A 27,859-nucleotide genomic window follows, 5' to 3' on the forward strand; every position below is an offset into this window, starting at 1 on the left:
GGTGCGAGCCGTCTCCGCCCTCGCCCGGGAGCTGTGAGGCTGCGGGAGCGCTGCAGCAGTAGCCGCCTCAGCAGCCGCGGAGCCGCTCGCTTCACCTCCGTCGTCGCTGAGCCGCTCCCGGCCGAGGAGGCTGCAGCCGAAGCCAGGAGCCCTCAGCCCTCGCCTCGAGCTCGCCGCCGCCCTCCGAGGGCGCCCCAGGCCGCGCCATGGTGAAGGTGACGTTCAACTCGGCTCTGGCCCAGAAGGAGGCCAAGAAGGACGATCCCAAGTGCGGCGAGGAGGCACTCATCATCCCCCCCGACGCCGTCGCGGTGGACTGCAAGGTCCGAGGGCCGGGGAGGTCGAGGGACTGGGAGCTCGGCCCGGCCCGCAGGGCTACGAGGGCCCCGGGGCGGCTCTGCGCTTCGCGGTGGCGCGGGGGTGCGGGCGAGGGTCCCCGGGAGGGTCTCCGGGCTCTCCTTCTTCTGAGGCTGCTCCCCCTTGCGTGTCCGGCCGCAGCTTCTCCTTTGTAAGAAAGTGCGTGTGCAGGAATCGGTGCTTAACACGGGATCGGGGGCTTGCGAGGCCCGGAGAGAGGGATCGAAGAATTGTGCCGAGTTCACGGTCGTTGTGCAGTCGGGGGAAGGTGCGTTGGGTCGTGACTGGGTTCGTTCCACCTGGAGACCGGCGGCGACATGCAAAACAACAAAAACAACCACAGAGTTTGGCACTTCCTCCCAGTGTAAATAATGTGCCTAAAATGGCTGACATCATTACAAGCCTAAACCTCTGTTGCTTCCTACTTTCGTTTCCAGGCTGAACAGCACTTGGACTAAGTCCAGCTGCTGTAAGTCTCTTAATTTTAAAAGCATTTTCTTTACTTCCTTTTTCCACGGCCCTTCGGTATTGGCAGGTGAACTTCACTTTGGGGTCTGGAGAGGGGGGGCTGAGGAACGGGTGACGGAAGGTAGCGAAATGACGATCTTTTCAGAGTAGCCTTTGGCTACTGATTTTATAGTTAAAACAAATATTCCCGGTAAAGATCCGTAATTACTGTGTACATGTTAGTGTCAAACCGACAACTGGTTTTTCAATTATATAAGCGTCTTTATGAGGACCCCTTACGCTAAGTGAAACTAAACGGGAGAAACTTGTCCAAGTCCCTTATAAAATTCTCCTTTATTTCGCAAACTCCCCCTTTTAGTCCTAATTAAAAATCAGGAGTGGGACCATAATTGTGGTAGCTTTTAGCGGCTTACAATAATAAATCATTTAGAATACGATTGTAATTGTCTCAAGTTAAAAAGGAAAGACTCCTAGCCTATTTTCTACGAGATCTTCGGGCTGCAAAAATTCAGTCCTCTAGAAATTAGCTGTAGAAGTTATTTATGCTGCACAACTTACTTTTTCCTTAGCATTTTTCAAGACGTGTTATCAGTAGGGCACACTTAGTTTTTACTTAAAAAACAATAATTGTGTGCCGGTGTGAGTAATAAGTTATTTTTTTTATATGGTTTAGTGAAAGTTACTATTGAAAAATATGGCACTGACATACTATAAAAAATTTGAGATTGTGTGAAGCTGGATGTGCCTGTACTTATTTTTTGGGAATGTTCTAGTTAAAAACAAAAACATCAGGGGTTGATTTTTAAATGACTGCCTTGCCTTGAAATAGGAACAGTGAACTGATTCCCTAAAAGGATTAAGAGTTTTGGTATTGGTATTGTTTTTCTGAATCCATTGCAAACAGTCTTGGTCTTAAAAGAAAATGTTTGGAATGCACAGAGGATAATTCCAGTAGCAAATTATTATCCTAGCTCTGTGTTTATTTAACATTCATTGCACCTAAAATAGATTGTCAAGTGCCCTGTCATAACAGTCACAGTCTCAGATACATATAGAGATTTTAATCGTATTATGTATCTTTTAAAAAATCCTATAAATAAATATAATTCCTCCCGTTTAAAAAAAGGGAGGGAGAAAGCATCAGATGATGTCACTTCAGAGAGCTTTTCTCTGTTTCTCTGTACTGAAGGAGATTTGAAACTCTGGATGAACGACAGAATTAATTTGCTAGGCAGCTTTAAATCTGACTTTTAACATTTTCTGTCATTTCTGAAATGTTAACTTTGTTTTCAGATTTTCAGAATTTCTCGCAGTTTCACCATACGCTAATTTTGTTTTCCCAGCAGTTGTGAAAAAGTAGCCATTGGTAGCTCTGTGCTTTATTTTCTATTTTCTTTTTCTATTTGCTTTCTATTTTCTTAGATCCTATATGTAAATAAAAATACTTGAACTAAGCTGTGAGGGCCAGAGTATTCCTTTGTAACCACACAGCAGTCATGGATGAATAGGCAGATAAAAAAATGACTAATTCTTTTTCTAGCAATAAGCTCAAAGACTTCTTTTCTTCAGTGAGTGACAAAATATTGCTCTACATTAAAAGTAGAACCCGTATAATCAGTCACTTAACGGTAAATGAAGACTTTGCTTAGTAATAGACGTTGTGAAAGAACTTCTGATCTGCATCTTAGCTTGGGCTGTGATTACATAATGTGCTCTAGCTCCTTGGGGTGACTTTACCAGTAACCACTGGTTTGACTGCCCAGATTCTGCACCGAATCAGCCTTCCTTTTTTCCCCCTGGGGCATTTCCTTGCCTGCCTGGTTGGTTGAGAGAAACAAGTAAAGCTAATTATGGACCAGAACTCCTGAACAAGACATTTTTAATACCTTTAAACCCTCCTGGACCTCAATGTCCAAAAGACATTTGTTTCTCAAAATGTACAGTTAAGGGTCACCTGCCCTGATGTCATTTTGGATTCTGGTTAAAAAATGCAGATTCTATTGGTTAGAATCTACCAAAGAATTCTGATCTCTACCATCAAGAATTCTGATCACTCCAGCCATCTGTCTTATGTAACACACATTCCAGTACTTTAATGTTGCTTCTGTCTTTTGCTGTTTCTTTAGCTCTTATTGCAGGTTCCATTGCCCCATTTTTCAGTCTTGTCTTTGCAGTAGCTGTCAACTCCCAACAGCCATGTCTCTTGATTATCTCAACTAGCTCGCTATTTACTATTCTTAATGTTTATTTATTTTTGACAGAGAGAGAGAGAGAGAGAGAGCGAGCGAGCATGAGTGGGGGAGGGGCAGAGAGAGAGGGAGACACAGAATCTGAAGCAGGCTCCAGGCTCTGAGCTGTCAGCACAGAGCCCAACGCGGGGCTCGAACCCACGGGCCACGAGATCATGACCTGAACTGAAGTCAGATGCTCAGCCAACGGAGCCACCCAGGCGCCCCTATTTACTATTCTTTCACTACATTTTCCCTTTAATTTTTCACCTTCCTCTGCCTGTCCCAACTGTCACAAAGCTCAGAGATAAAGATACAGAAATAGCAGAGTATGACCTCTGTTCTGTGTAACAGGTGAATTTGAAATCCCATGCATGTTTTATGTTAGGTGCCCCAATTCATTCACTTACATTTGTGTCTATAACTTTGAGCCTTGGAAAACTGTTATATATTTGCAGATATGAAAGAAAATACTTAATGTACTGAGTCAGAAGTCCCAGTTTTGTCTTTACATAACTGAGCTTGGACTTAAGTTTTTCATTTTCTTTATCTGTTTGATGAGCGGGTACAGCCACATGGTCTATAAGGAGTCTTCCAGTTTTACAATTTGATGAAGATGTTAGGATTACATAATTATATTTGGCAGGAATTAAGTTGTTTTAATTGTGAAAAATAACAACTAGCTCCTCACCCTAACCAGACCGTGCCCTTTCTTCTTCCCCATGTTTAGCATGTTACATTCCTTCTTCGTATTAAGTACCAGTGGGTCAAAGAAAAAAGAAATGGACCAAGGTTTTATGTAATAAACCAATTTTTTATTTTGGGTTACCTCACCAAGAGAGTGCACCCACATGAGCAAGGGAGGGGGCAGAGGGAGAGAGAGAGAGAGAGAGCGAGGGAGGGAGAATCTTAAGCAGGCTCACTCTCAGCTTAGAGCCGGATGCTGGGCTCAATCCTAGGACGCTGTGATCATGACCTGAGCAGAAATCAAGAGTCAGACACTCAACCAACTGAGCCACCCAGGTGCCCTTTGGGTTCCCTCATTTTAGAGCAGTAGTTGGTAACAGCTTTTTTGGTAATGCCTAATTATGAAACACCTTTCCCAATATCAAAACTCAGAAAGCTTAAATTTGCTTCATAGGTATTCCTGCCGCTGTACTGCTGAAAAATAGCATTGCCTCTCTTCTGCCCTGCATTGTAGTTGTAGACGCAAAAGGGGAGAAAAGGAAACTGCTTGTGTGGGAGAGAAGATGGGGCAGGATGGAAGTGGGAGAAAAAGTACAGGACCACTACCCCAGTTAAGTTCTGAGTTACCCATTACAGAATGGCTATTTGGACTTAGTTCTTTACACTTTCTGGTGTTTCCTGTTTGCATAAATAGGACTAATGGGCTCAGTAATTTAGCTTTGTGGTGGTGGTGGTTGGTTTTTGGTTTTTTGGTGCGGATGAAGGGGAAGGAGGAACATAAAATATATGACATTTACTGAAATGTGTTGACCTTTAAAGAAGAGATTGGGAGCTTGGTTGTTTTTAAAGAATCTACATATCATTACCTAGTTGTGTAATTTAGTGCTTGTAAACAGTGGCCAGTAAAAAATTTATAGTCCTTAACATTTTGGTTCTCCAAGAGGGTATTTATCGATAGTTGAAGTGTGAGGGTTTAATATTGGGAGATAAATTAAGTGTCCCCTGTGCATACCACATGACTTGGCAGGACCTGACCCCTCCTTCCACATGCCTCTGGGGTTGCTGCTGCTACTGCAGAGGGTGGACAAGGTTGCATAGTGTGCATTTGGAGGACAAATTACCTGCCTGGGGTCTTCACAGTGTCACCTTAAACATATTTTGTCTGTACTAAACAGAAGCAAGTGTATCATCCCTAGCAAAATAAGCGCATCAGATGTTGTAGAATTCAGCTCTGCCATATAAGTGAATATAAGCATTTTTTTTTTAACCAGAAATATCTTTTAGAACTCATGGCACAGGCTTATAGTTGATTTAGAATTTAACTTATAAAGTTTTCATTATATATTACTAAAGCTTGACGTGCTTTAAACTAAATGTTCATTGAAAAATGTAGTAAGTAGTAATTCTGGGACATTTTATTTCTCCTTTTCTATCATATCATAACTTAATATCTAGAGTGCCTATTTAAAGGCATTTTCTTTTTCCAAAAGGAAATACTTTCTGAATTCATATTATAACTAAAGCTACTTGGACTGCTTTGTGTATCATAGTGTCAATAGAGGAAGGTCCAGAAAATATTTATGTCTTTTCAAATACAGAATCGGTGAATTCATCCTCTTAAACCTTTTAGGTAAACTGTAGGTACCTTTTAGGTAAACTTGGCAATTCTTATTAGAGCTTAGACTGAGGAGTTAAGGAATTTGCCATCAAAAGGCTTTTTCAGGTCATAACTCCTGCCTGTTTTAATACAGGATTTGACAGTTCTGAGTTTCTCAGGTGGTTTTTGTCCAAATGATACAGAAAACAGTCACACTGGAACTAGGTTTTCAAGAAGCTTATGTGCAGAGTTATTTCCTGGCTGTCTTATTTTCTTTGCACAAAACTTAACAATGAATGTCTTTTACAGAGTAGATGGCTAAAAGTTTAGAAATTTTAGTACAGATATGACCCAAAGAACATCATTAAAAAATCATTTAGTTGTGATTATCCCCTTTAATTAGTATTTATGATACATATTCTTAATAGCTTTAAAGATATCTACAATATAATCCTCTTTTATGTGTTACCAGCAAGTGAATGAACAAAATTATTTTAAACAGTTGAAGATTTTTTTTTAAGCTCTTTAATTGATTTGAGGGGAAAAACAATTTTATGAAGTATTTCTATAATTCTGTCACTTGGGGAAAAATCAGGAAAGAATGAACATAGGCTTTATTCTTATGCAGAAGAATTTTAATCTTGAGTTATAGAAATGAAAAAAGTATTCTTTTTTATATAAGAAGGATATTCTGATTTTTCACTTAATGTATTATCTTTTAATGTTGATAAGGTTCCCACAGTAATTATAGGACTTAGATCTAGTGTGTGTGTGTGTGTGTGTGTGTGTGTGTGTGTGTGTGTGTGTGTGTATTAGAAGAGAAATTAATGTTGAAATAAAATTTGTGTAAATGCCTGAACATTTTCAAGTTAAATATCTAGGAACTTTATTTGAAAATTGACACTAATTATGGTGTTAGATGTTGGAGATTTAAAAATATTTGCATAAACCTTTTTGGCATAATTGAATTTCATACTTTAGGAAATGAAGTCTTGATGGGTTTTTGTATATTTGAAAGCTTGTTTTAATGCCAACATTATTATTATTTTCTATTTGAGAGAGAACTCTCATGGGTATATGTGCATGTGGGCTCAAGTGGGAGAGGGGCAGGGCAGAAAGAGAGAGTGTGAGATAGAATCTCAAACAGGCTCCGAGCTGTCAGCCCGATTGGGGCTCTGTCTCAGGAATACTGAGATCATGACCGGAGGTGAAATCAAAGAGTCAGACTTTAACCAACTGAGCCATCCAGACAACCCCTGGCCAAAATTATTTTTAAAAGTTTGTGTGTTTCCCAAAACACCTAAGTGGCTTAGTCAGTTAAGTGTCCGACTTTGGCTCAGGTCATGATCTCACAGTTCCAGGGTTCAAGCCCTTATGGGGCTCTCTGCTGTCAGTGTGGAGCTTGCTTCAGATTCTCTGTCTCCCTGTCTCTGCCCCTTCCCTGCTGTCTGTCTGTCTGTCTCTCTCAAAAATAAACATTTAAAAAAAATTTGTCTGTTTTGCAGAACATATTAAGATTAAAGCCTAAATCTTGAATTGTTTACTCTGCTTTAAATATGATTATTATGTTTAAAATTATTTAATACAAAGCCCCAAAAGGTGAGTTGCATTGTTAAATAAATTAGTTGGATCACTGTAGTGTCCAAAAGAAGACCCAGCTTTGTGTTGGGAAAAATGATTTCCAGAGTCCGTCTGTCTGCGTCTGCATTTCTTAAAATTCATTTTCTCAGCCAACCTTTTAGTATTTCTGTTCTGCTATATACACTCTTCTATCAGTTTTTATCTTTTATTTTGTAGCTTTCGTCTTCAATTTATTTTTTTCCTTGCTTTCATCTTAGTGCCAAGAACATTTCCCAAGCGAGACATCAGTATTAGCCAGGACAATGATAGACTCTTTAAGCAGAGATCGCAAACTCAACGCCTCCTGGGCCCAAGCAGATAAATTAGTGAAGCTGGGCTTTTTACCTATTAAACGGTTAGAATATTCTTCATTTTCATTTAAAAAAAAAAAAAAAAGGATCCAATGTTGTTTGATTCTCCAGTTTTTAAAGGCAAGGTAGAATCAGGGTTTTTATTTGAAACCTGAGTTTTAAATATTAACAACTAATTAATACAGGAATTTCAGGCAAGAATTGACAGCTTGACATGGGCCACTGTTTTAGTCTCCTTTATAGTAGAGAGCAGGGCTGGCAAATTATGGCCCATGTGTTCAAATGTGGCCTGCTGCCTGTTTTCATATGGCCCATGAGCTAGGAATTATTTTCACATTTTTAAATGGTTGAGGGGAAAATCAACCAGTTTCTCCCTTTTGCCCCAGTATCCTCACTCAGTAAAGGGGTACAGATCAGGAAGCCGTTGAGTCTAGTAACTGAGAACTCAGACTAGGCAGTTCTACTTTAGGATTTAAGTCCTATCTCTACTAGCCCTTACTGTGATACTCAGCTCTCTATGTCTCATTTTCTTCTTCTGCAAAATGGGGAGTATGATAATCTGTAAAAAGTTTATCACTGTGCCTGGAATAGAGTGAGAGTAAGACTCCATAGACATTAGCTGCTGTTATTACTACTACCATTACTGTCACTTGTAACTACAGCTGTCACAGGGTTTGGCATTCCTCAGATTATTAAATAGCTATGTGATGTGAGACCAGCTGTAGCATCTGTCTAGTTTTCCTGTTTGCTTTGATTCCACTTTGCACATGTTACTTGTTTTAAGGAAAGTTACCTTAAAGATTTCTAGAAGTAAGATTTAAAGATAGAAGTAAAGTTAACGAAGCAGGGCAGTTACTAATTTCAGTTTTGTTTTGTTTTTTTATAGACCAGTGCCCCACACCTAAAGCCATTTTCAGATAGGGTGAGATCCTACTGGCAAATGTTAATGTTGTAATCTGGATCTGGTAACTTGCACAAGTCAGGAAACCTCCCCAAGACTCAGTTCCCTCGATAGTAGGATAGTGTGGTGACACTGGCCTTCTAGAGAATTGTTGGGATGAAATTAACAATACCTGCTACATAGAAACTTAAGTGTTAAGGCATTTCCTTCATCCCTATCTATTAAAATAAAGACCCACTTTTCTTCCTCATCATTCTTGTTCTGGAACATTACTTCTTGTGTTTACTGTTATTGTTTATCTCTATGTCACATGTCAGTTACATAACAATATTGTTATTAAATCATGCTCTCCAAGGATTCTGATGAGGATTCCTTTCTATAACATAAAACCCTTAGCCTTCAGTAGTTGTATTCATTTTCCTGCGAAAGTGGGTATTTTCCATCACATAAAGGATGTTAATAGAGTTTTATAAATTTAATTTTGGGTTTTACCAAGTAATACTTTATTTTAAAATGCAAATAATCCTGCCCTATCACAGAGGAACCCACTTTTTAAAAATCACACTATAATTATATTCATTACAATGCAAATTTTGAGTGTACAGTTATGTAACTTTAAACATACGCACCTGAATAACAACCCAATCAAGGTAGAATGTTGCTGTCAACTCACAAAGTTCCCATGTCCTTGTAGAGTCTCTTCCTCTCCCCTTAGAGGCAACCACTATTCTAATTTCTATCTTTGAAGATTAATTTGAGGCAATTGGGTTCACTCTGGCTTCTTACCGTCTTTTGTTATCAGAGTGGCCACTAGGCTACACTCTGCCTTTCTGAAAATTAGAAAAGGCTGCCCTCTGCGGTTTTGGTGAGCAGAGCACAGACTGGATTCTGGCTTCACTGATCTCCTTGGCCCTGTATCCTTGTACTCAGAACAATCTGCCCAGCCGTATACGATGATCCTAGCTCCGTGTTTCTATAAATTAGTGGTTCTCAAACTTTCTGGTCTCAGGACCCTTTTGTACTCTTAAAAATTGTTGAGGATCCCAAAGAGTTTTTGATTAATGCAGTTTATATCTATTGATATTTACTATATTAGAAATTACAACAATATTATTAACTTAAAATAACAATAATAAACCTATAAAACATTACCATAAATGACAATTTTATGAATACTGAACTTTTCCAAATAACCAGAAAAACTTTTTAAATTTATATTCAAGTCAGTTAGCTGGTTACAGCGTAAACTGGTTATAGTGTAAAATAACCAGAAATTTTTAAGAAGGGTAACACTTTTACATTTTTTCAATACTCTACTGAATAGCTTAGTAGAAGACTATTAATAATAGCTGATTCTCACATCAGCTTTTGTGGTCAGCTTATTGTGCTATCACACATTCAGCTTCTGGAAAAGTTGACTATACACTAGTCAGAGAGTGAGAATGAAAAAAAAAAACAGTGTCTTAGTTTTTTTATGAGAATAGTTTTGACCTTGTGGAACCCCTAAAAGTGTCCCTGGACCACATTTGGAAAACTACTCTCCATATTTGCTTATGCTGCTGTTCATAGTTTTTGTTTTGTTTGTATTTTTTGCAGTTTTAGCTTATCACCTACTGGCTTCCTTATATGGAAAGTGAATATTTAGCCTTTTCTATATATTAACATATTACAAACATAGTCTATTCTTAAGGTATAGTTATAGTAATTTCTGGTTAAATTGATATTCTTTCCTTTTATTGTAATTGACATAAACATCATTTACACCTGAGTAATGTAGCTTTATTCTATTTCTTTTCTCATACAAAACCTTTTTATTATCCCTAGAGTTTAAAAAAATGTTTATTTTTGAGAGAGAGACAGCGAGAAAGACAGAGCATGAGTGTGGAAGGGGCAGAGAGAGAGGGAGACACAGAATCTGAAGCAGGCTCCAGACTCTGAGCTGTTAACACAGAGCCCAGTGCGGGGCTAGAACTCATGAACTGCGGGATTGTGACCTAAGCTGAAGTCAGGCACTTAACCAACTGAGCCACCCAGGCACCCCATTTTTCTTAGATTTAATCATTGTTTCTTGGGCCAAGGAGAGTTGCTTAATTTTCTATGTATTTATTGTTAATTCATCTTCAGACTCTGACAGCAGGTCCTGCCTGTCTGTATTTACAGACTTACTAGGTAACTCATTGAGTTTTCTGTTTTTCTTGGTGGTATTCCACTTGTCATTCTTCACTTTTGCCATCCCAACTGGTTGTACTCTAAGCATGTTGCTATACAGATGTCCAAGAGTAATTATTATCTTAGAATTGAATTGCCTTTGTCTTTATTCTGTGTTGGATCTGCAGTTGTATGAATCTGAAAAAAGTGTCTGAAATCAGTTTTTTAAAAAAACTTTGCTTGTCTGAGAATCTTTATCCTCACATTTAATTGACAATTGGTAATTTATTTGGGTATAAAAATCTAAGTTAGCAATTTTCTCTCACCATTTTGATGGCATTGATTCATTTAACTTCTGGACTGATGCCATTCTGATTCCTGGTTCCTTATACATGACCAATTTTTTTTTCCCCTCTGGAAGTTTGGGATTTTTGTCTGTATGCTTTTGGCTTTCAAAATTTTTATTGACATAATTTGTTTAATGTCATTCATTTCCATTCTCTGGCTTACAGTTTATTAATTTGCTTATCCCTTTATTATTACTCTGTTGAGCTTTCAGGAAGAAGTAAACATGACTATTTAACTGGAAATCAATAATAGGACTTTTAACTCTGCTGTCTTGGTAGCTTTTTAAAGATTAAAAATGGATTTTATGGTAATAATAGCTAATAATGGAAACCATTATTATCTGCATTATTATCAGCACTATTTTTTAAAGTAATCTTTACACCTAACATAGAGCTCAAACTCATGACCTCCAGGTCAAGAGTCCCATGCTTTTCCGACTGAGCCAGCCAGGTGCCCCATATTAGCATTAGTTTTAAGGTCAGACAGGATGGCCTAGAAAGATAGATGAGGCATCTTCTGGTTTCCCTCTATAAAGTTCTAAAACTGTCTCCTTCATGAGTTATTTTAGAGATAACTCACTCCCTACCAGCTTTCTGGTTTTGCTTTGTGGCTTTATTACTCTACTTAGGTTCCATTTTTTTAAAAAAAAAATTTATTTATTTTTGAGAGAGAGAGAGGGAGACAGAGAATCCCAAGCAGGCTCTGCACTGTGAGCACAGAGCCTGATATGGGGCTCAAACTCATGAACCATAAGATCACAACCTGAGCCAAAACTAAACGACAGATGCTTAACCAGCTGAGCCACCCAGGTGCCTCAGGTTTCATTTTTATAATTAATATCTTGCCTTTTCTATTTATTTTGAAATGTCTATATGCTGGTAAGCCTGACTTATTTTCCTTTGTTGTTTTTGCTTTGTGTGCATAGGATTTTAATACTTTCTGTTACTGTCCTTTGTAATTTGATGAGCAACAGAAAAATCGTATTAATTTTCAACATAATAAATACAATACTACTGTTATAATAGTTAACACATAGTGCTTAATATGAGTGTGCCTCAGTTCAAATAAAATTATGATAGCAGAATTCTGAAGAAACTCGGGCTAAGTCATTTCTGATTGGATATGAGGATTATCCAATTATTACCTGGTGTCACTTCACTTATTATCAGTGTATTTGCATAAGCTATTTAGTCAGGTGGTTTACCTAATAGCCCCATGCTTTTCCTTCCCTAAGATGTACATGGAGTGAGATGATATTCAGGCCTTACTAGTTCTGTGATACTACACAAATAATTTCACTTAACTTCTCTGGACCTCATTATATGTATCTGTAAAATGATGTGTTGGACTAAATGACCTTTCATGGTACCAGTAGATCTTTCTGAAAACTGTACTGATCACGTTTTCAGAAGCATCTACTTCATGGCCAGACACTATTAGGAATTTAAAAGTTACTAAGCACCCTAGCCTTCAAGAAAGCACCTAGTACAGCTGAGAGAAACCAACCAATTGTGTAAACCAAATTAATAACAAACCTATTTAAATGTTGCAAAAAACACACACCCCTGGACCCTAGAGCTAGGAGAGTGGTGGGTTAAGGGAGCAAGATCAAATGTGAGTGACTACTGATGTATTGTGCGTGTATTTGGTGCTAGGCATAGGTTCAAAGCACTTTTTATGTGTTCATGCTAGACAAGTATCTCATCTCAAGAACTGGAATTTTTTTCCAGTAATTTTGTCTAACTTTAAAAATTCTAAACTTGGACAGAAGATTTAACTTTCTACATTTAAATTATTTGATGCTTTTAGAAAAATATAGTTGGAATTTTCTTACCAAGAGTTCTGCATTTTAAATGGAATTACTCATATTTGAATATGAATATGAATTATCTTGTTGAATGACTTTGAAATCCAAGATTTTTACAAAAATGAGTCCAGAATGAGTTTGCTTCCCCCCACCCCCAGTCTTGACACTTAATTTTATAATGAGTTATAGCAAGTAGAGCATTCCTATCACACTTTTACTTTGAAGAAGACAGTTGGTATTCTTATTAGGAGCAATATGAACTCATAATTCAGCCAGTGGCAGAAGAACTCTATCTTGACCACTTTATCTGTCTCTGGGAAAGCCTATGATTAATAGTAAATAGCAGTTGTGGATAATGCTGTTGTTTACAAACGTCTGGTTGTTACTGTTAGTGTAGGCTTTTCTTTTGACTACTCAGTACCTTTTGATCTCACTTCATAAAATAGAAAATGCTCTTCAGTGGAGATTGAATAAACACTGAAGAATAATGAGTACCTTTAAAATATGTAAAAAAACCAAAAACAGAATAGAAAATGTTTAAGGTATGCCTATATTAATATTCTGCTTTGTGTTAGATACTCTGCTTGTCCTTAATGATATAAAGTGATTAAGTTGTGATCCAGCACTAAAAGCATTTTATAGCCAATTTTTTTTTTTAGTTCTGACCTATATATATTTTTTTAACCCAGGCCTGTACCAATTTATATAATGCTGGTAGTCTGGTTCAGATTTCATAATTTTTTACAGTAGTTAAATTATTATAAAGTGGCTTAAATTTTTCATTTTTTTTGTTTCTGTATTGCTGCTCATGTATTGTTCTAGGATTTATTCACAAAAAAAGACATTAATGAAAATCTGTTTTGTAGACATTGTAATTTTCTATTAATTTTGCACTTTTTAAACCTCTCTCTAGTTCAAGTACAAAATAATGCAGTAACTTTATTATCCGTCTAATGCCAAGCACTTAGAAAACTCTTCCTTTTTATGTGCCAGACACATTTGTCATGTGGACTTTATCATCATAGTTGAGATTCTAGCAATCTTACTTGAAAAGTACGTGAAAAGCATAATTCAGATACTAATTTAAATGAACAAGACAAAATGCAAACAAATCTTTGATATTTTTATAGAATTTAGCTTCTTAGCCATAGATTTTGTGTTCTACATATAACAGACTATATATTTAGCAATAGTGCTATAAATAATGAGCAGACTGCTGGATTGTGTCTTTTTTTTTTTTTAAGTTTTATTTTCTTTATTTAGAGGGAGAGAGAGGGCCAGCGGGGAGGGGCAGAGAAAGAGGGAGTGAAAGAGAGTCCCAAGCAGACTCCCCACTGGCAGCATGGAGCCTAGGCAAGCCCAAGCAGAGCTCAGAACTCAGGAACCATGCTGAGATCATGACCTGAGCCAAAACCAAGAGTTGGCCACTCTACAAACTGAGCCACCCAGGTGCCCCGGATTGTGTCTTTTTGATTCTTTCATACGCAGGAAAGAAAACTAATGTAGGAGTTAGGTGAATAGAACATATACAAATAGTAAATGAGTGGCACTGGTATTCTACACAGCAGTGATCTGTTGGAGCAATCACCTACATAACTTTTGTGGTTCTAAGAATATAGGTAGGAAAGCATTTTTGGAAAATGCTTTGTCTGTCATTTTAGAATTCTTGCTTGAGTAAGAAGCGATTTAATTTTCCCCTCTGGTACTGTAAAATCTTTTTCCAGTTGGCCTTTTCAGTACTGTTGTAGATTGCTTTGTATTGGCTTCAACCCCAGTGGATACTTGTTTCAGCTTAACCTTTCCTAGCTAAATTAGATGGTGGCAGGATAATAATAGCTATCATCAGTTGAGCACTTACTGTTTCCTACATACCAAGCTGTGATCTAAATGTTTCACATATATTTCCTCATTTAATCCCTACAACAACTCTGTGAGATAGGTGCTATTATTAATCCATGTTTATGATGACATAATTGATTCAGAGAAGTTAAACTTGTCCACCTGTTTCCCATTCTCCAAAATTCTGACATTTTTGTCTGCTGTCTTTTCATTTTTGTCTTCTCTTACAGGTTTATATCTTTTCCAGCTTCTTTAGTAATCATTTACTTGAGTCTGAGGAAAAAACCCTGTCCCATTCCTTGCAAGTTGGGAAAGGAGAGGAATTTGAGTTTACTGGAGTATTATTTGCATACTGAAAATTCAGCCTTTTTAGGTATACAGTTGTGTTAATTTTGACAAATGTAGTTGTATAATCATCACAGTCAAGATGCAGAATAGTTTCCTTACCCCAAAATGTTCATACCGCTTCGTAATTCTGTCTCTCACTCCATTCCTATTTCCTCTTTCTGTAGTTTGCTTTTTCCAGAATATAGATGGTATTATACCTGTAAGTAGCCTTTTATCATTCTCATTGTCTTTATATTTTCTGGGAACTGGGTGTTGTCTAGAACAGATCTTTCATTCCTGTAGTTCTTGGTCCATGGTTTTATCTAGGCTTGTTCAGTTCCAGCTCTTCTCTGTTACCACTTTTGGTTTGCTGATACTATCCATATCCAGATTTATTGTTTATAGGAGAATTCCTGTTGTGTCATTTAAAGCATTGGGGTTTTTTGGTTTTGTTTTAAGTTTTATTTTGTTTTAGAGAGAGACCGAGCAGGAGAGAGGGGCAGAGGGGTAGAGAGAGAGAGCGAGCCAGACTTGGGGCTTGATCCCACGACCCTGAAATTATGACCTGAGCTGAAATCGGGAGTTGGAAGCTTAACTGACTGAGCCACGTACGTGCCTCAAGCATTAAGTTTCTTTATTCACCATACTAATTCAGTCTGAGACTCAGAAGTCAAAATCCTTTATATAAGGAATGGTTTAGACTGGTTGTTTTATAAAAATTGGTTCTCAGAAGGAAGCACACCTAGTCAGAGTAGGAAATGAAGATCAAGGTTAAAAACTAAGCAACACGGTAGAAAAGAATATGGGATGTTGGCCTTCAACTGGGGAGAAAAATGATGAGAAGTTGAGAAAACTAGAACAATGAAGAGAATCTCATTTGTAAAAATTTGAATCATTAGATTCTTTTTAAAAATGTTGCCAGCTAATTCTGTATTTTGGAAAATAGAATATAGGCCAAACACATCCCTGGGCAGCTGGCCTGTGTAACTCTATATTTATCTATATTACTAAATGTGTTTTAAAAATGTACATGTTTCTAAGTAACCAGATCTATTTCTGCAGGTTCAGTAGTTCATGCTACTTTGAGTTGAATAAACTGTATTGATTCTTGTCTCTATTTGTCTCATTGTTATACTTAAGGCATTTTTATGCCTTTTTTCTTCTCCTTTTTCTTTTTCTTTCCTTTTGATTTTTCTTTTCTTTGCTTTCTATGGTAATATAATTTTTAACCCTAGGAGATGTTTTCTTCTTCAGTATTCTGGTTCCTAAAGCTTTGTTATTGCATTTGCTATAATAAATTGCATAATAGTATAAGTGGGAGCTTTGGAAAAAATGTCTCTTCATTCATCCTATAAAGAAGTCTCAAATGGAAGTGCCTGAGGATATGAGGGGATTTGTTAGTATAGGAACAGTATAAAAATTATATGAAAGCCCTTGTGTTTTGTCTGAGTTAAGTTGATAATGGAGGCACATTTACTGAAGCCTCTTAGGGAACTGACTGAGGTGACCTAATTCTTAACTAATTGAAGTACCAGAACAGAATTTACCCCTCATTTTGCATAAAATATAATTTGTTAAGTAATTTTACTTCATCATATGATGATAAGATTTATTTGAACCAGAAATTAGCTCAGTGAGAGAGCGAGAATGCTTCCAAAAACTGTCTTTCCATACTGCTGTGGAGGGATGATTATAGGCCAGAGTGTGCTTCAGTGTCTTCATTTATAAACTGGGGTAAAAACTTGAGGTTTTAGGAAGATTAATGAGATGATAATTGTACAGCACCTATGGGAGCTCTTTTACCTCATCAGCATAATTTAAGGTGCACCAGTTTTATTGCAGTACAAGGGGAGGAAATGTCTCTAACTTGTTTTAAATTAGGCCAGGTAAACTTATATACCCTGGCAAGGAAGCCCTTGTTCATGGGTGTTTCCCCTTTTTTTGTTGATTTTTTTGTTGTTGTTGCTGTCCTTTAATTATGAAATAATCCAAGCATAGAAAATCAGAGAATGTGTAGTACCATTTGATATGTTTTTAAGTCTTAAATATCATACACTGATAATATCCAACTTACCTTTTTTTAAAAATTGGGCATTATGTTTCTGAGATTTATCTCAAAATCAACTATGCTAGTTGATTTCATTTTAATTATTATTGTGTGACCCTAAATACTTTATTCTCCACTTGATGGACATGTAGGTTATTTCTAATGTTTTTCTTAATTGACCATTCTGCAGTAATCATTTTTAGACCTTTGTGTACATGTATAAAACTTCATCTAGGGCCATATTCCTAGGAATGGAATTGCTGGGTTAGAGGGTGTGTGTGTGTGTGTGTGTGTGTGTGTGTATCTTCAATTTTATTAGATTCTGCCAAATTGTTCTCCAAGCAGTTGTACCTGCCAACTGTATGAACATTCTCAATTCCCATTACTCCACCCTTTTCCTAGCATTTGGAAAGCATTAGGCTTTCTCTATTGCCTGGTATTATAAGAACTTGTTTGATTTTTTTTTTTCTCTGCACTTTCCATATTGAAGTATAATTTGCATGCAATAAAATTTGCCCATTCTGTGTGTATAACTTGATTGAATTTATGGTAATTGCATAAAGTTGTATATCCCCCACCATCAAGATATGAAACATATCTGTTACCCTAAAAAATGCCCTTATATGCCTTCAATTTCCCTTCACCAACCCTTGGCCATGGCAACCACTGAGCTACTTTTTGTCACTTATATTTGCCTTTTTTAGAATTTCATAAAAAATGGAATCATGCAGTAAATAATCTTTTGTGTTGGATTTGTTTCACTTAGCATATTTTTGAGGTTCAATATGAAACATACCACAATTTATTCCTCATTTAGTGGGTATTTGTGTTGTTTCTAGTTTGGAGCTATTATGAATAATGATGGTATGACTAGTCACATATATAAATCTTTGACTCAGTTGATTTTTAATTACTGATGTTCAGCAGTTTTGCTGAACTTTAATTAGTTTGAATTATTTTTCTTTCTCAGATTTTCTAGACAGTGATATCATTTACACATAAGGATAGTTTTGCATCCTTTCTTTCTTTCTTTCTTTTTTTTTTAATGTTTATTTAGTTTTGAGAGACCTCAAGCAGGGGAGGGGCAGAGAGAGAGGGACAGAGGATCCGAAGTAGGCTCTGTGCTGACAGCAGGGAGCCCAATTTGGGGCTGGAACTCACGAATTGCATGATCCTGACCTGAGCTGAAGTCGGATGCTTAACTGACTGAGCCATCCGGGTGCCCTGATAGTTTTGCTTTCTTTTTTGTAATCTTTATATCTGTTCTTGTGCTTGTCCGTTGTGTACTAGGTAGGATGTGTAGTATAATGTTAAATGGAAACATTTGGTTTTAGTGAGCAGCCATTATAATTCCCTGACTTGAAATATGGTATAAGTCTGAAGTTTCACCATTAAATATGAGGTTTGCTATGGGTTTTTTATCATTAGCCTTATTTATGTTAAAGAGTTTTACCTCTTGGTGCACCTGGGTGGCTCAGTTGGTTAAGTGTCTGACTTTGGCTCAGGTCATGATCTCATGGCGTGTGAGTTTGAGCCCTGCATTGGCTCTGTGCTGACAGCTCAGAGCCTTGAACCTGCTTTGGATTCTGTGTCTCCCTCTCTCTCTCTGCCCCTCCCTTGCTTGTGCTCTGCGTCTCTCTGTCCCCCTTTCTTGCTTGCGTGCTCTCTCTCTCTCAAATAAACATTAAAAAAAAAAGGAGTTTTACCTCTTTCTAGTTTGCAAAGAGATTTTATTATGAATAGGAGTTGGAGTTTGTCAAATGCATTTTTGACATATTTTGAGATGGTCATGGGGTTTTTCTTAAATTTCATATATGTGGCTTTGGGCTTTCTCTTTACAGTGTTAATTTAATCATTTAAATGCACTTTTAATGATCACTTAGATTAAAAACTTTTCTGTCTTCAGTATGTTTTAATCCTTTCTCCATAATTCAGATTGTAATATGGAATGTCATTTATCTGTCATGAATAATGTTAATTTTGACTGTAAATTGCTTAAGGTATGAGCCATGTCTTAATCACATTTGAATTTCCCACAGGATCTAGCACAGTACATTGCAAATAACAGGTCCCTAATAAATGTTGAACTGGGCTAAGTACTTAGGGCTGCTCTTCTTTGCTAAATAGCCACACTCTGTTATGTGTCATGAATTCTTATGTTGCCCCCACCCTTCATTATCATGCTGGCTGCTGATGTAACTCTTATGGGTCATTAGAAAAGTAAATAACCAAGCTTTAAAAACAAATCTAAATTTCATTCACTCATCAAATATTTGTTGAGTGCCAACCAAGTACTAAACTTGGCTTGGAGCTACCAGTAATGCAAAATGAATATGAATGGATACTCACAAGAACCTTATAGCCTAGTAGGGAGAGAGAAGATCTGTATATGAATTATTCTAATGCAAGGTAGAAAATGATCACTAGAAAATAAAAGGAAAAAAAAAAGATTAGATGGACTTTGAAGATCTGATAACTCTTCTAGGAAGTACATGACTGTGGTGCATGGACATGGATCTATAATTTGGCCAAAGACCCTTAGTTTCTGATTAAAAAAAAATTTTTTTTTAATGTTTATTTATTTTTGAGAGAGACAGAGAGCATGAGCGAGGGAGGGGCAGAGAGAGAAGGAGACATAGAATCTGAAGCAGGCCCCAGGCTCCGTGCTAAGCTGTCAGCACAGAGTCCAACATGTGGCTCAAACTCACGAGTGATGAGATTATGACCTGAGCCAAAGTTGGACCTTTAACCAACTGAGCCACCCAGGTGGTCCTCCATTCTTAGTTCTTGTACCTTCCCCACCATGTTGGATACTCAGCCATACCACATGTGGTCTTTGGAGATGCTGTGCATTCTGGCTCCATGATTTTACTCATTCTTTGCCCTAAATATAATGCCCTTTAACTCTGTCTTCCGCGTGGGTAATGAGCATTTGTCCTTCAACATTCCACTCTAGTATTCTCTCCTCTGGGAGCTCTACTCCAAACACTAGCATCCCTTTTTCTGTTTTCTCCATTTTTCTGTTAGAACCCATATCATGTTTATGTTCTCTTTGTATATTTATTTTCCAGGCTGATCTGAATGATCTCTTTCTTGGCAGAGGTTATTTACACCAGTGCCTAGTACAGTTCTTGGCACCTAGTAGACATTTATAATTTCTTAAAGTTATTGTTTGCTGACCAGTTAAAAATGATATATCAAAAGGCCTAGAAATTTGTCATCAACTTGACATTTGGGGCTGCATATTCTTTTACAAGTGTCAGCCCATGCTCTTTGGGTATTCATTTATGTGCTACTAGAGAAGGGAGTCTGCCAAGCAGGGTGGATGTTGTACGCACATTTGACTGTCTCAGCAGCTGATACCAAATGTTTGGAAATGACTGTTGCCATCTGTCATTTTCATCCCCCCCACCCTGCTTCCACCCTAAAATTAATTATGCTAGGAACTGTTTATTGTCTCCTTACATATTTATATCAGACAGGGGCTCAAGCAAAATACTAGACTTTATCATTCAAGTTTTATAATACCTTATGACTCTGTGGAATTCTTAAAGCTTTCCGTTCACAGATGGAATACCTTCCATGATTTGATAAATTACTCTAGGCTTATTCGTTTTACACACTATTTTGTAGTGCACTTGTGTTAAGTATTTGTACAGTACTTGGACAAGTTCACCTACTACAGCAAAGCGTAACGCTCTCACAGTGTTTGATCCAATCTTTAAGTTATAAGGCATTTGTTCTATATTGTTAAATTCTGTTTAAAACCTCAGTTAACCTAGGCACACACTGTCTGGCTCTAAATTGTTCTTGGTTGACTGGGACGTCTGGGACTGGGCTTTTTCTCAGTAGTGTCATGTTGAAATTTCTCATCTTAGCATTGAAAACATAACCTTGACTTTCATTCTTTCTTGGTTGTATTCCTGCTTCAACCATATCTAGTATTGTTCATATAGTTTTTCTTCCTTTTTATTTATATTCCCTGTATTTATCTGCAGAGGTGTGGGTCAAGTCTACTTTCTCCCTTAAGCCATCCTATATTCAGTTTTCCAAGTAAAGATCAGAGTCATGTACTTGTGGCTGTACATACATACTACTAACTAGAACATCTTTTATTATGTTGGTTTCCAGTCAATTGGAGCTTTTCTTTTGCTGTCTGTACTATGTGTCTTGAGCCATGAGTTAGATAACACTAGCAACTAATCTCGTTTGTCACCTTTTTGACATTAACCTAGGTACAAATCAGAAATTAGCTGTAGATCTGTAGTGACAGAGTAGTGGAACTGAGTTAGAAGGGCAAAGGGAGTATTTAAAGGACTGGATGTTGTGACCCCAGATGGCGTTCTAAGGCTAAATTATTTCCTTGAGTGGATCAAAATAAAAATTCTAACTAATTGTATGTCTCTTACCTTTGTAAGTTTTTCTCTGTTGAATCTTTCCTCATTTTTCTACTGCTTCTATCTTAAAAATGAAAACATTTGTCAAACGGGGATGTTTTTTAGAGTAGGTCAGTGGAATTATGGGATTATTTATGGATAAGTTTGTCTTATTTTTTAAGACTCCAGTTGTTTAAAGAATTTGTTTCATATTATTTGTTCTGTCCCTTATTTTCCTGTTACTTTTTCTTGTGTATTGTTAGGATTGCCTTTATACCTGGTGTGAACTATTAGCCATCTGTAGCAGGCTAATACATAATTTTATAGTATAATGTAATATACACCGAAGTTATAGTATAATGTAATATACACTGAAGGCTCAGTACCATAATACTTCATGACGAAGTTGTGTTGTAGCCTTTCCTGAATTTTTAAATGTTAGAAGATATTTTAATCACCAAAAGTTGTGCACAGACAATAGAAATTATAGACTATGTTATTGTTCTAGAGGTATGAGTAGCAGAGGTGTTGAGAATTAGAATAAGAACCCTCCCAAGAGACTGATGGCTCAGCTTGAGTGGCATTGTGGTGACTTCTGGCACCACAACCTAATAATTCCTGGGTTGATTTTGATTAAAGAACTGAGTCTTTATATCTTGGTTTATAAAATGATAATCCTTTTTAGACTTCTTTCGATCCTGACCTTTCTATGATTCTCACTGGATATATGATACTGACCATTTTTGGTCTTTTTCATATTTTAGGACCCAGATGAAGTGGTACCAGCTGGCCAAAGAAGAGCCTGGTGTTGGTGCATGTGCTTTGGACTAGCATTTATGCTTGCAGGTGTCATTCTAGGAGGAGCATACCTGTACAAATATTTTGCACTTCAAGTAAGTGGAAAATGCTAAGGACTTTTTTGCCTTTCCTTCACATGTATTAGAAAATTGGCCCAAATTTGTTCTAAGCCTGCACTTTTTGTCTGTGGCCTTTAGCCAGAGTGGTGGTCCTACTTTAGAGTTGTGTGTAAAAATCTGAACGTAAGTTTGCTGAGCCTTTTGGAAAGTCACTAAAAGCAGAATAGTGTTTTGAAATGTTGCTGACTAAAGAGTATAGATTATTGGATGATTTTTCAAAATTGACTAACCTTCATTTTCCTACTATAATTAGTGGCTAAGGTATAATGTTATTAATTGCCAATTGAGTAAATACATCAGACAACATCACATGTTGTCTTGTTGATAGACTATAACTTGATACTCAGTTTGGACTCCCCTACAGTAGCCTTTGCTCCTGGGCACTGAATTCACTGGCACCACATCTCTCTGACTCTTTCCCAGTTTTTGGTTTCTCTTTAAGAATTGCGTGACTTCAGCAGTGATGTTGAAGTAATTTAGGATGAATGTTGTTTTATAACTTGAGAGTGTTTAATAGTAATCCTAGTGGGTTAAGACATGAGATTTTTCTTCTCATGATACTCATGATTTATGATCTGTGTTTTGTGATCTATTTCTCTTGGCAATAATTTCATAGGTTTATATTTTCTAACATTTTAAAATTTGGAGAAACTGTTGGCAAATAGATTTTATTAAAATAATGAACATTCCGCCATAGTATGTATACATTTCATGTTCATTTTCTATAATTTTCAAGAAAATTGCATGTTGGTAGACATTATTGAAATACTAGTCATCTTTTTCAATGCCGTTTTTTTTTTTTTACAAGAATTATATTTGATGTAGAAAAAAACATTTTGCAATTACCTGTCCAGAGATATTTTTTTGCCTTAACATATTGCTTGTTACATGCTCCTACCTAGTCTTTATGTAGATTTTTTAAAAACAATCTTTATAGTGGTTTCTCTAATCTGTTAGGCTGCCTGTTATTTTCCACTTCTTTGTAATACATTTTAAGAAAAAAATCACAACTACTTGTATTCCTGTAAAAATTACAGAAAAACGACTCCTTTTTTTGGCTAAAAGAAAAATCATTTAGTCAGTGAATCATATCAAAAAGTTTTAAAAGTATATTTCAGAAAAAAAACATTCATTTCTGAATATATTCTTTTATAAAAATAATGCCTACAGGTAGAAGTAGGCCTATGTGTTTCTTCAAATTTAATTGTCATCAGATGAATAATTGCTTTTATATTCTATTTTTGTCGACTATAAAAAGTAAAGGAAAAATCAGCTGCTTTTCTCCTTCTGAAACAATTTTTTTTACAATACATCAAATCCCTGTCTTAAAGAATGTGTTAACTGTGTAATTAAACTGTCTGACTTGTCATCTAAAAGTAAGAGTTTGCAAGCAAAATGCTATTTAGATAAGCGGTGGCAGCTTAAGTAATGCTTACATTTAAAAACCTATCTCCCTCTGAATTGCTGAAATAGTGTTTAAACTCTCTATAGCCAGATGACGTGTACTACTGTGGAATAAAGTATATCAAAGATGATGTCATCTTAAACGAGCCTTCTGCAGATGCCCCGGCTGCTCGCTACCAGACAATTGAGGAAAACATTAAGATCTTTGAGGAAGATGAGGTTGAATTCATCAGTGTGCCTGTCCCAGAATTTGCAGATAGTGATCCTGCCAACATTGTTCATGATTTTAACAAGGTGAGTCAGCTGTCTAGAACTGTAAAAAGAATGCACGTTCTTTAATTTGTGCTTTTTGCAGTTTTAATTTCAGTATTTTCTGATTTATTCTATTTAGAGTTTACTTTTTACTTAAAAAGAAAATGGACTTGGGTTTCTTCTTCCCTACAAAATGCCCTAACATTTGATGGATTTCTTTATCTGAAGCCGACCCTCAACGGACTTGGCCTTCTTCCATGTTAACTTTTCTTCCCTTGGCTGTGTTTACCTTAAAGCCCACCTTATGGCTGCTTCTCCTTTGCTAGTAAATTGCTATTTCTTACGTGCTCTCATTTTCTTAGATAAGAGGTGATTCACGCTCCCATTTCTGTGTAGCATTTTCAAATATTAGTAATCTTAGTTCTGTATCATTTTATTAATCTATTTTTAAGTTCTCATTTTACATTTCCCCCTAGTTTTGAATATTGTTATGCAATACAAAAAAGGTGAAGTGAGAATACAGTGACTATCCCAGATCCTCCACCTATTTCCAAAATTTTATCACATTTTCTTAATTTCTTTTCTCACATTTGACACTTGACCCCTAGATACTTGAGCTGTTGTCTCTTGTACATAACGTCTACATAACCATATCATTTATTACCTCTAAGAAAGTGAACATGATAATATGGTATTATTTAATATCTAGTTAATAGTTATATTCCCCCAATAATTTTTTTCCCAAGAATTTTTTGTTTTCTTAAAAAATTTGGAAGTTTACCTATTATCTGTGGATTTTGCATCTCTGTATAGTTTGCCAGTTTGAACATTCAGGCATGTCACTGAATTGAGCTTTGCAAATATTTCATGCCTAATAAATACAACTGATAAGTGTTTATAAAGTAATTTGAGAAATTACATATCTTCAAGGTAATAAGCCTATCCAAAGCAAATAGTAAATAATAACTAACACTGAGCTCGTAGAAATCAAAGTGTTTACATGATTTAATTGAACTCCTGTTAATCCTCAAAACCATCCCATGAGATAATCCTTCTCAACCACAGTCTCATCTGAACCACAAGAACACGGAAAACCATTTAATTGACTGTTATTTCAGTTTCTCTAAGGATGGTAGTAACTAGTACTATTCTAGATGCATAGGACAGAAGTTAATTCTTACATGTAATGGATGGATACCTTGGAGGGCATTGGGGTTTACTACATGTGAGGAAACTGGTTATATCTCTTAATCAGATGATAAGGCTATTAATTTTAATAGTTTTTTGTTAATCACTTATAGAAACAAACCCCTGATAAGAATTTTGTTTACTAGTAGTGATAATTTTTCCTCTTTCAATACTACCTTCTGTTCCTATCCCACCAAATACTTCATTTGTTGAAATGCAAGTGATTTACACATTCTAAAGCCAACCCATTTTAATGGTACAAATTATTCTTAAAAATCAGTTGCTATGTTACAAATATTAATCTAATGAAAATTTATCTTTTTCTTTCCAGAAACTCACAGCCTATTTAGATCTTAATCTGGATAAGTGCTATGTGATTCCATTGAATACTTCCATTGTTATGCCACCCAGAAACCTACTGGAGTTACTTATTAATATAAAGGTATAAAATGTTCAGATATTTCTTATTAATAATGCTGTTATCTTAGAATTCATGGTTGAGATATTAACCCTGTAAGTGCCCATCTTACTGGAAATACAGCCAAGAATTTTATAAAGAGGAATTAAGATGTGTGGTTTTGGGTTTTTCCCTTTTTATGTTTTGAAATAAAATATAATTTCTTAAATCATATCTTTGTTTTCCTTATGGGCCAGATAATCAGTAATAGACTTTTAGGAAGTACGATCTGTGTTGCAAACTATTCAACTCATAGACAATATGTAAACAAATAGGCATGATTGTACTGCAATAAAACTTTATTTGTAAAAACAGATGGTGGGAAGTAGTTTGCCAACCTCTGTTGCACACATTTCCTCATCTGTTCAATGTATGTTTTGAGGTATTCATAGAATTTATTTTCCAAATGTAGGCTGGAACCTATTTGCCTCAGTCATATCTGATTCATGAACACATGGTTATCACCGATCGCATTGAAAACGTTGATCACCTGGGTTTCTTTATTTACCGACTGTGCCATGACAAGGAAACTTACAAACTGCAACGCAGAGAAACCATCAAAGGTAATACTTTTTACTGTTAAAGTGCTTGCAGCAAAGTTTGTTTTACTTCGTTGTGTTGAACCTAGATTTAGATGTAGGCTGATATTGTTATCATATGCTTCCACGAGTGAGAAAGTAAAACTATATTGTATCACTATATAGTATTTCTAAATTCCCAGAGAATCACCTAAATTCTAAATTCACTCTTCTCAGATAGAATAGGTGAATGTGAAATGTCAGTGCCTTGAGATGTTGTCAGCTCACGTTCCATGTAGTCACCCAGTCCAGCCTTCCATCCCACCACTTTGGTTCAGTGACATTGTGTGAGAGTTCTTATCCAGAAGGTCTCTAGAGGAGCTCTTCAGGTGTGTGCTCAGGGATCTGGATTCTAAACAGAGAGTTTGCCTTTTGGATCACGTTGAAGATAATCATAGTCAGGTTAGTTAGAAGGGAATTTGGCTAAAGAATTAAGAGCATTGACAGAAGTAATGTGGCTTTGCCAAATCATTTAGCCTTTTTTTTTTTTAAACCTGAAAAACAAGAGTGACAGTATCTCCCCCTTTCCTTTCAAGATCTTTGTAAAAATAAAATGAAAGTACATGTGACAAAGCTGTAGAAAGTAAGAAGTGCCACTTGAATCACTGTGGTGTGATTTCTTTGGAATTGTGGCACCTAGTAAAAGTGCTTTCCTGGCTTTTTTGTTAGCACCTTAATAATGTTCTCTCACCTTGGATGATGAGTCACCTGAAACCTGCTTGATTTCTTACATTTTAAAATTATCTTTCTAGCTGATATTTTTTTTAAAAAGCCAGACTTACACGTATAATGAAATACACCCTCTTTAGTGTGCACTTCTGAGTTTCAACAAATCACCACCACAGTCAAGATATAGAACATTTCCACTACAAAGTCATAAATTTATATGCGGCATTATCATTGTTAATAAGATCTGTGAAGATACTTAGTTCAGACGAGAGAGGCAGATTATTTTCTCCAGTGTTAAAAAATCAAACCATAGAAGTTCATGGAATAGAGTATAATATTTCTGTATATGTAAATAATAACTATGAAGATTAATATGAATTACTAAAGAACCAGAAATTTAAAAACTTTTCCCTCCAAACAGGTATTCAGAAACGTGAAGTCAGCAATTGTGTTACAATTCGGCATTTTGAAAACAAATTTGCTGTGGAAACTGTAATTTGTCCTTGAACAGTCAAGAAAAACATGGGAGAAAAATTTAATATTGCATCATAACCCCACCCTTTGTATTTTGTGCAGTGATTATTTTTTAAGATCTTCTTTCATGTAAGTAGCAAACAGGGCTTCACTATCTTTTCATCTCATTAATTCAATTAAAACCATTACTTTAAAAAAATCTTTTCTTCTTTCCAAGTGTGGTGTCTGTCTTTTATCTTGAATTAGTAGTTGTATGAAGTCATAGATAATAATACACCATAGATCTTATGTGTTAGGAAGAATTTAAATTTCTTTAAATCATTTATCCAGATTTTTACGTTTGAATTATGCATTTTCCAGAGGAGGGGTTATCTAAAGAAAAATCATATATATGCATACGTAAGAATGGACCACAGTGACTTATTAGTAGTTGTTAGCTGCCCTGCTACTTAGTTTGTTAGAGCATTTGAGCACACATTTTAATTTTCCTCTAATTAAAATGTGCAGTATTTTCAGTGTCATATTTAACTATTTAGAGTATGATTTCCACCTTGATGTTTTAATATCCTAGACATCTGCTGTAATAATATTTTAGAAAATGTTTGGAATTTAAGAAATAACTTGTGTTACTAATTTGTATAACCCATATCTGTGCAATGGAATATAAATATCACAAAGTTGTTTGACTAAAAGACTGTGTGTTGTTTTTCCCCTATAACAAAACCAAAGAGTAATTTGGTTCTTTATATCTTAAGATAATCTATGTAAAAGAAGAAAGTATCTCTTAAAAATTCAGTTCGCTACATATAGTGGGTAAAAATACAGATTTTTAAAAAATAAAAACAAACTTTTAAACTAA

General features: G+C 36.2%; 1 protein-coding gene across 1 annotated transcript; it reads left to right on the top strand.

Moving 5' to 3' along the window:
• The first annotated feature begins 13 nt into the window (after positions 1-13).
• Positions 14-27,859, top strand: ITM2B (integral membrane protein 2B). Its single transcript, XM_060637189.3, has 6 exons — positions 14-323; positions 21,826-21,954; positions 23,470-23,676; positions 25,154-25,264; positions 25,692-25,842; positions 26,948-27,859. Exons 1-6 carry the CDS (start codon positions 207-209, stop codon positions 27,031-27,033), a joined length of 801 nt encoding a protein of 266 aa, XP_060493172.1. The 5' UTR covers positions 14-206; the 3' UTR covers positions 27,034-27,859.

Source organism: Panthera onca, chromosome A1 (genome assembly GCF_046562875.1).
Source record: "Panthera onca isolate mPanOnc1 chromosome A1, mPanOnc1 haplotype 2, whole genome shotgun sequence".
NCBI lineage: Eukaryota > Metazoa > Chordata > Mammalia > Carnivora > Felidae > Panthera > Panthera onca.

Coding starts and splice junctions, on each gene's coding strand:
- ITM2B (XM_060637189.3), top strand. CDS start 207: ATGGTGAAGGTGACGTTCAACTCGGCTCTGGCCCAGAAGGAGGCCAAG. Junction 23,677..25,153: donor TTGTTCATGATTTTAACAAG/GTGAGTCAGCTG, acceptor TTTTCTTTCCAG/AAACTCACAGCCTATTTAGA. Junction 25,843..26,947: donor ACGCAGAGAAACCATCAAAG/GTAATACTTTTT, acceptor CCCTCCAAACAG/GTATTCAGAAACGTGAAGTC.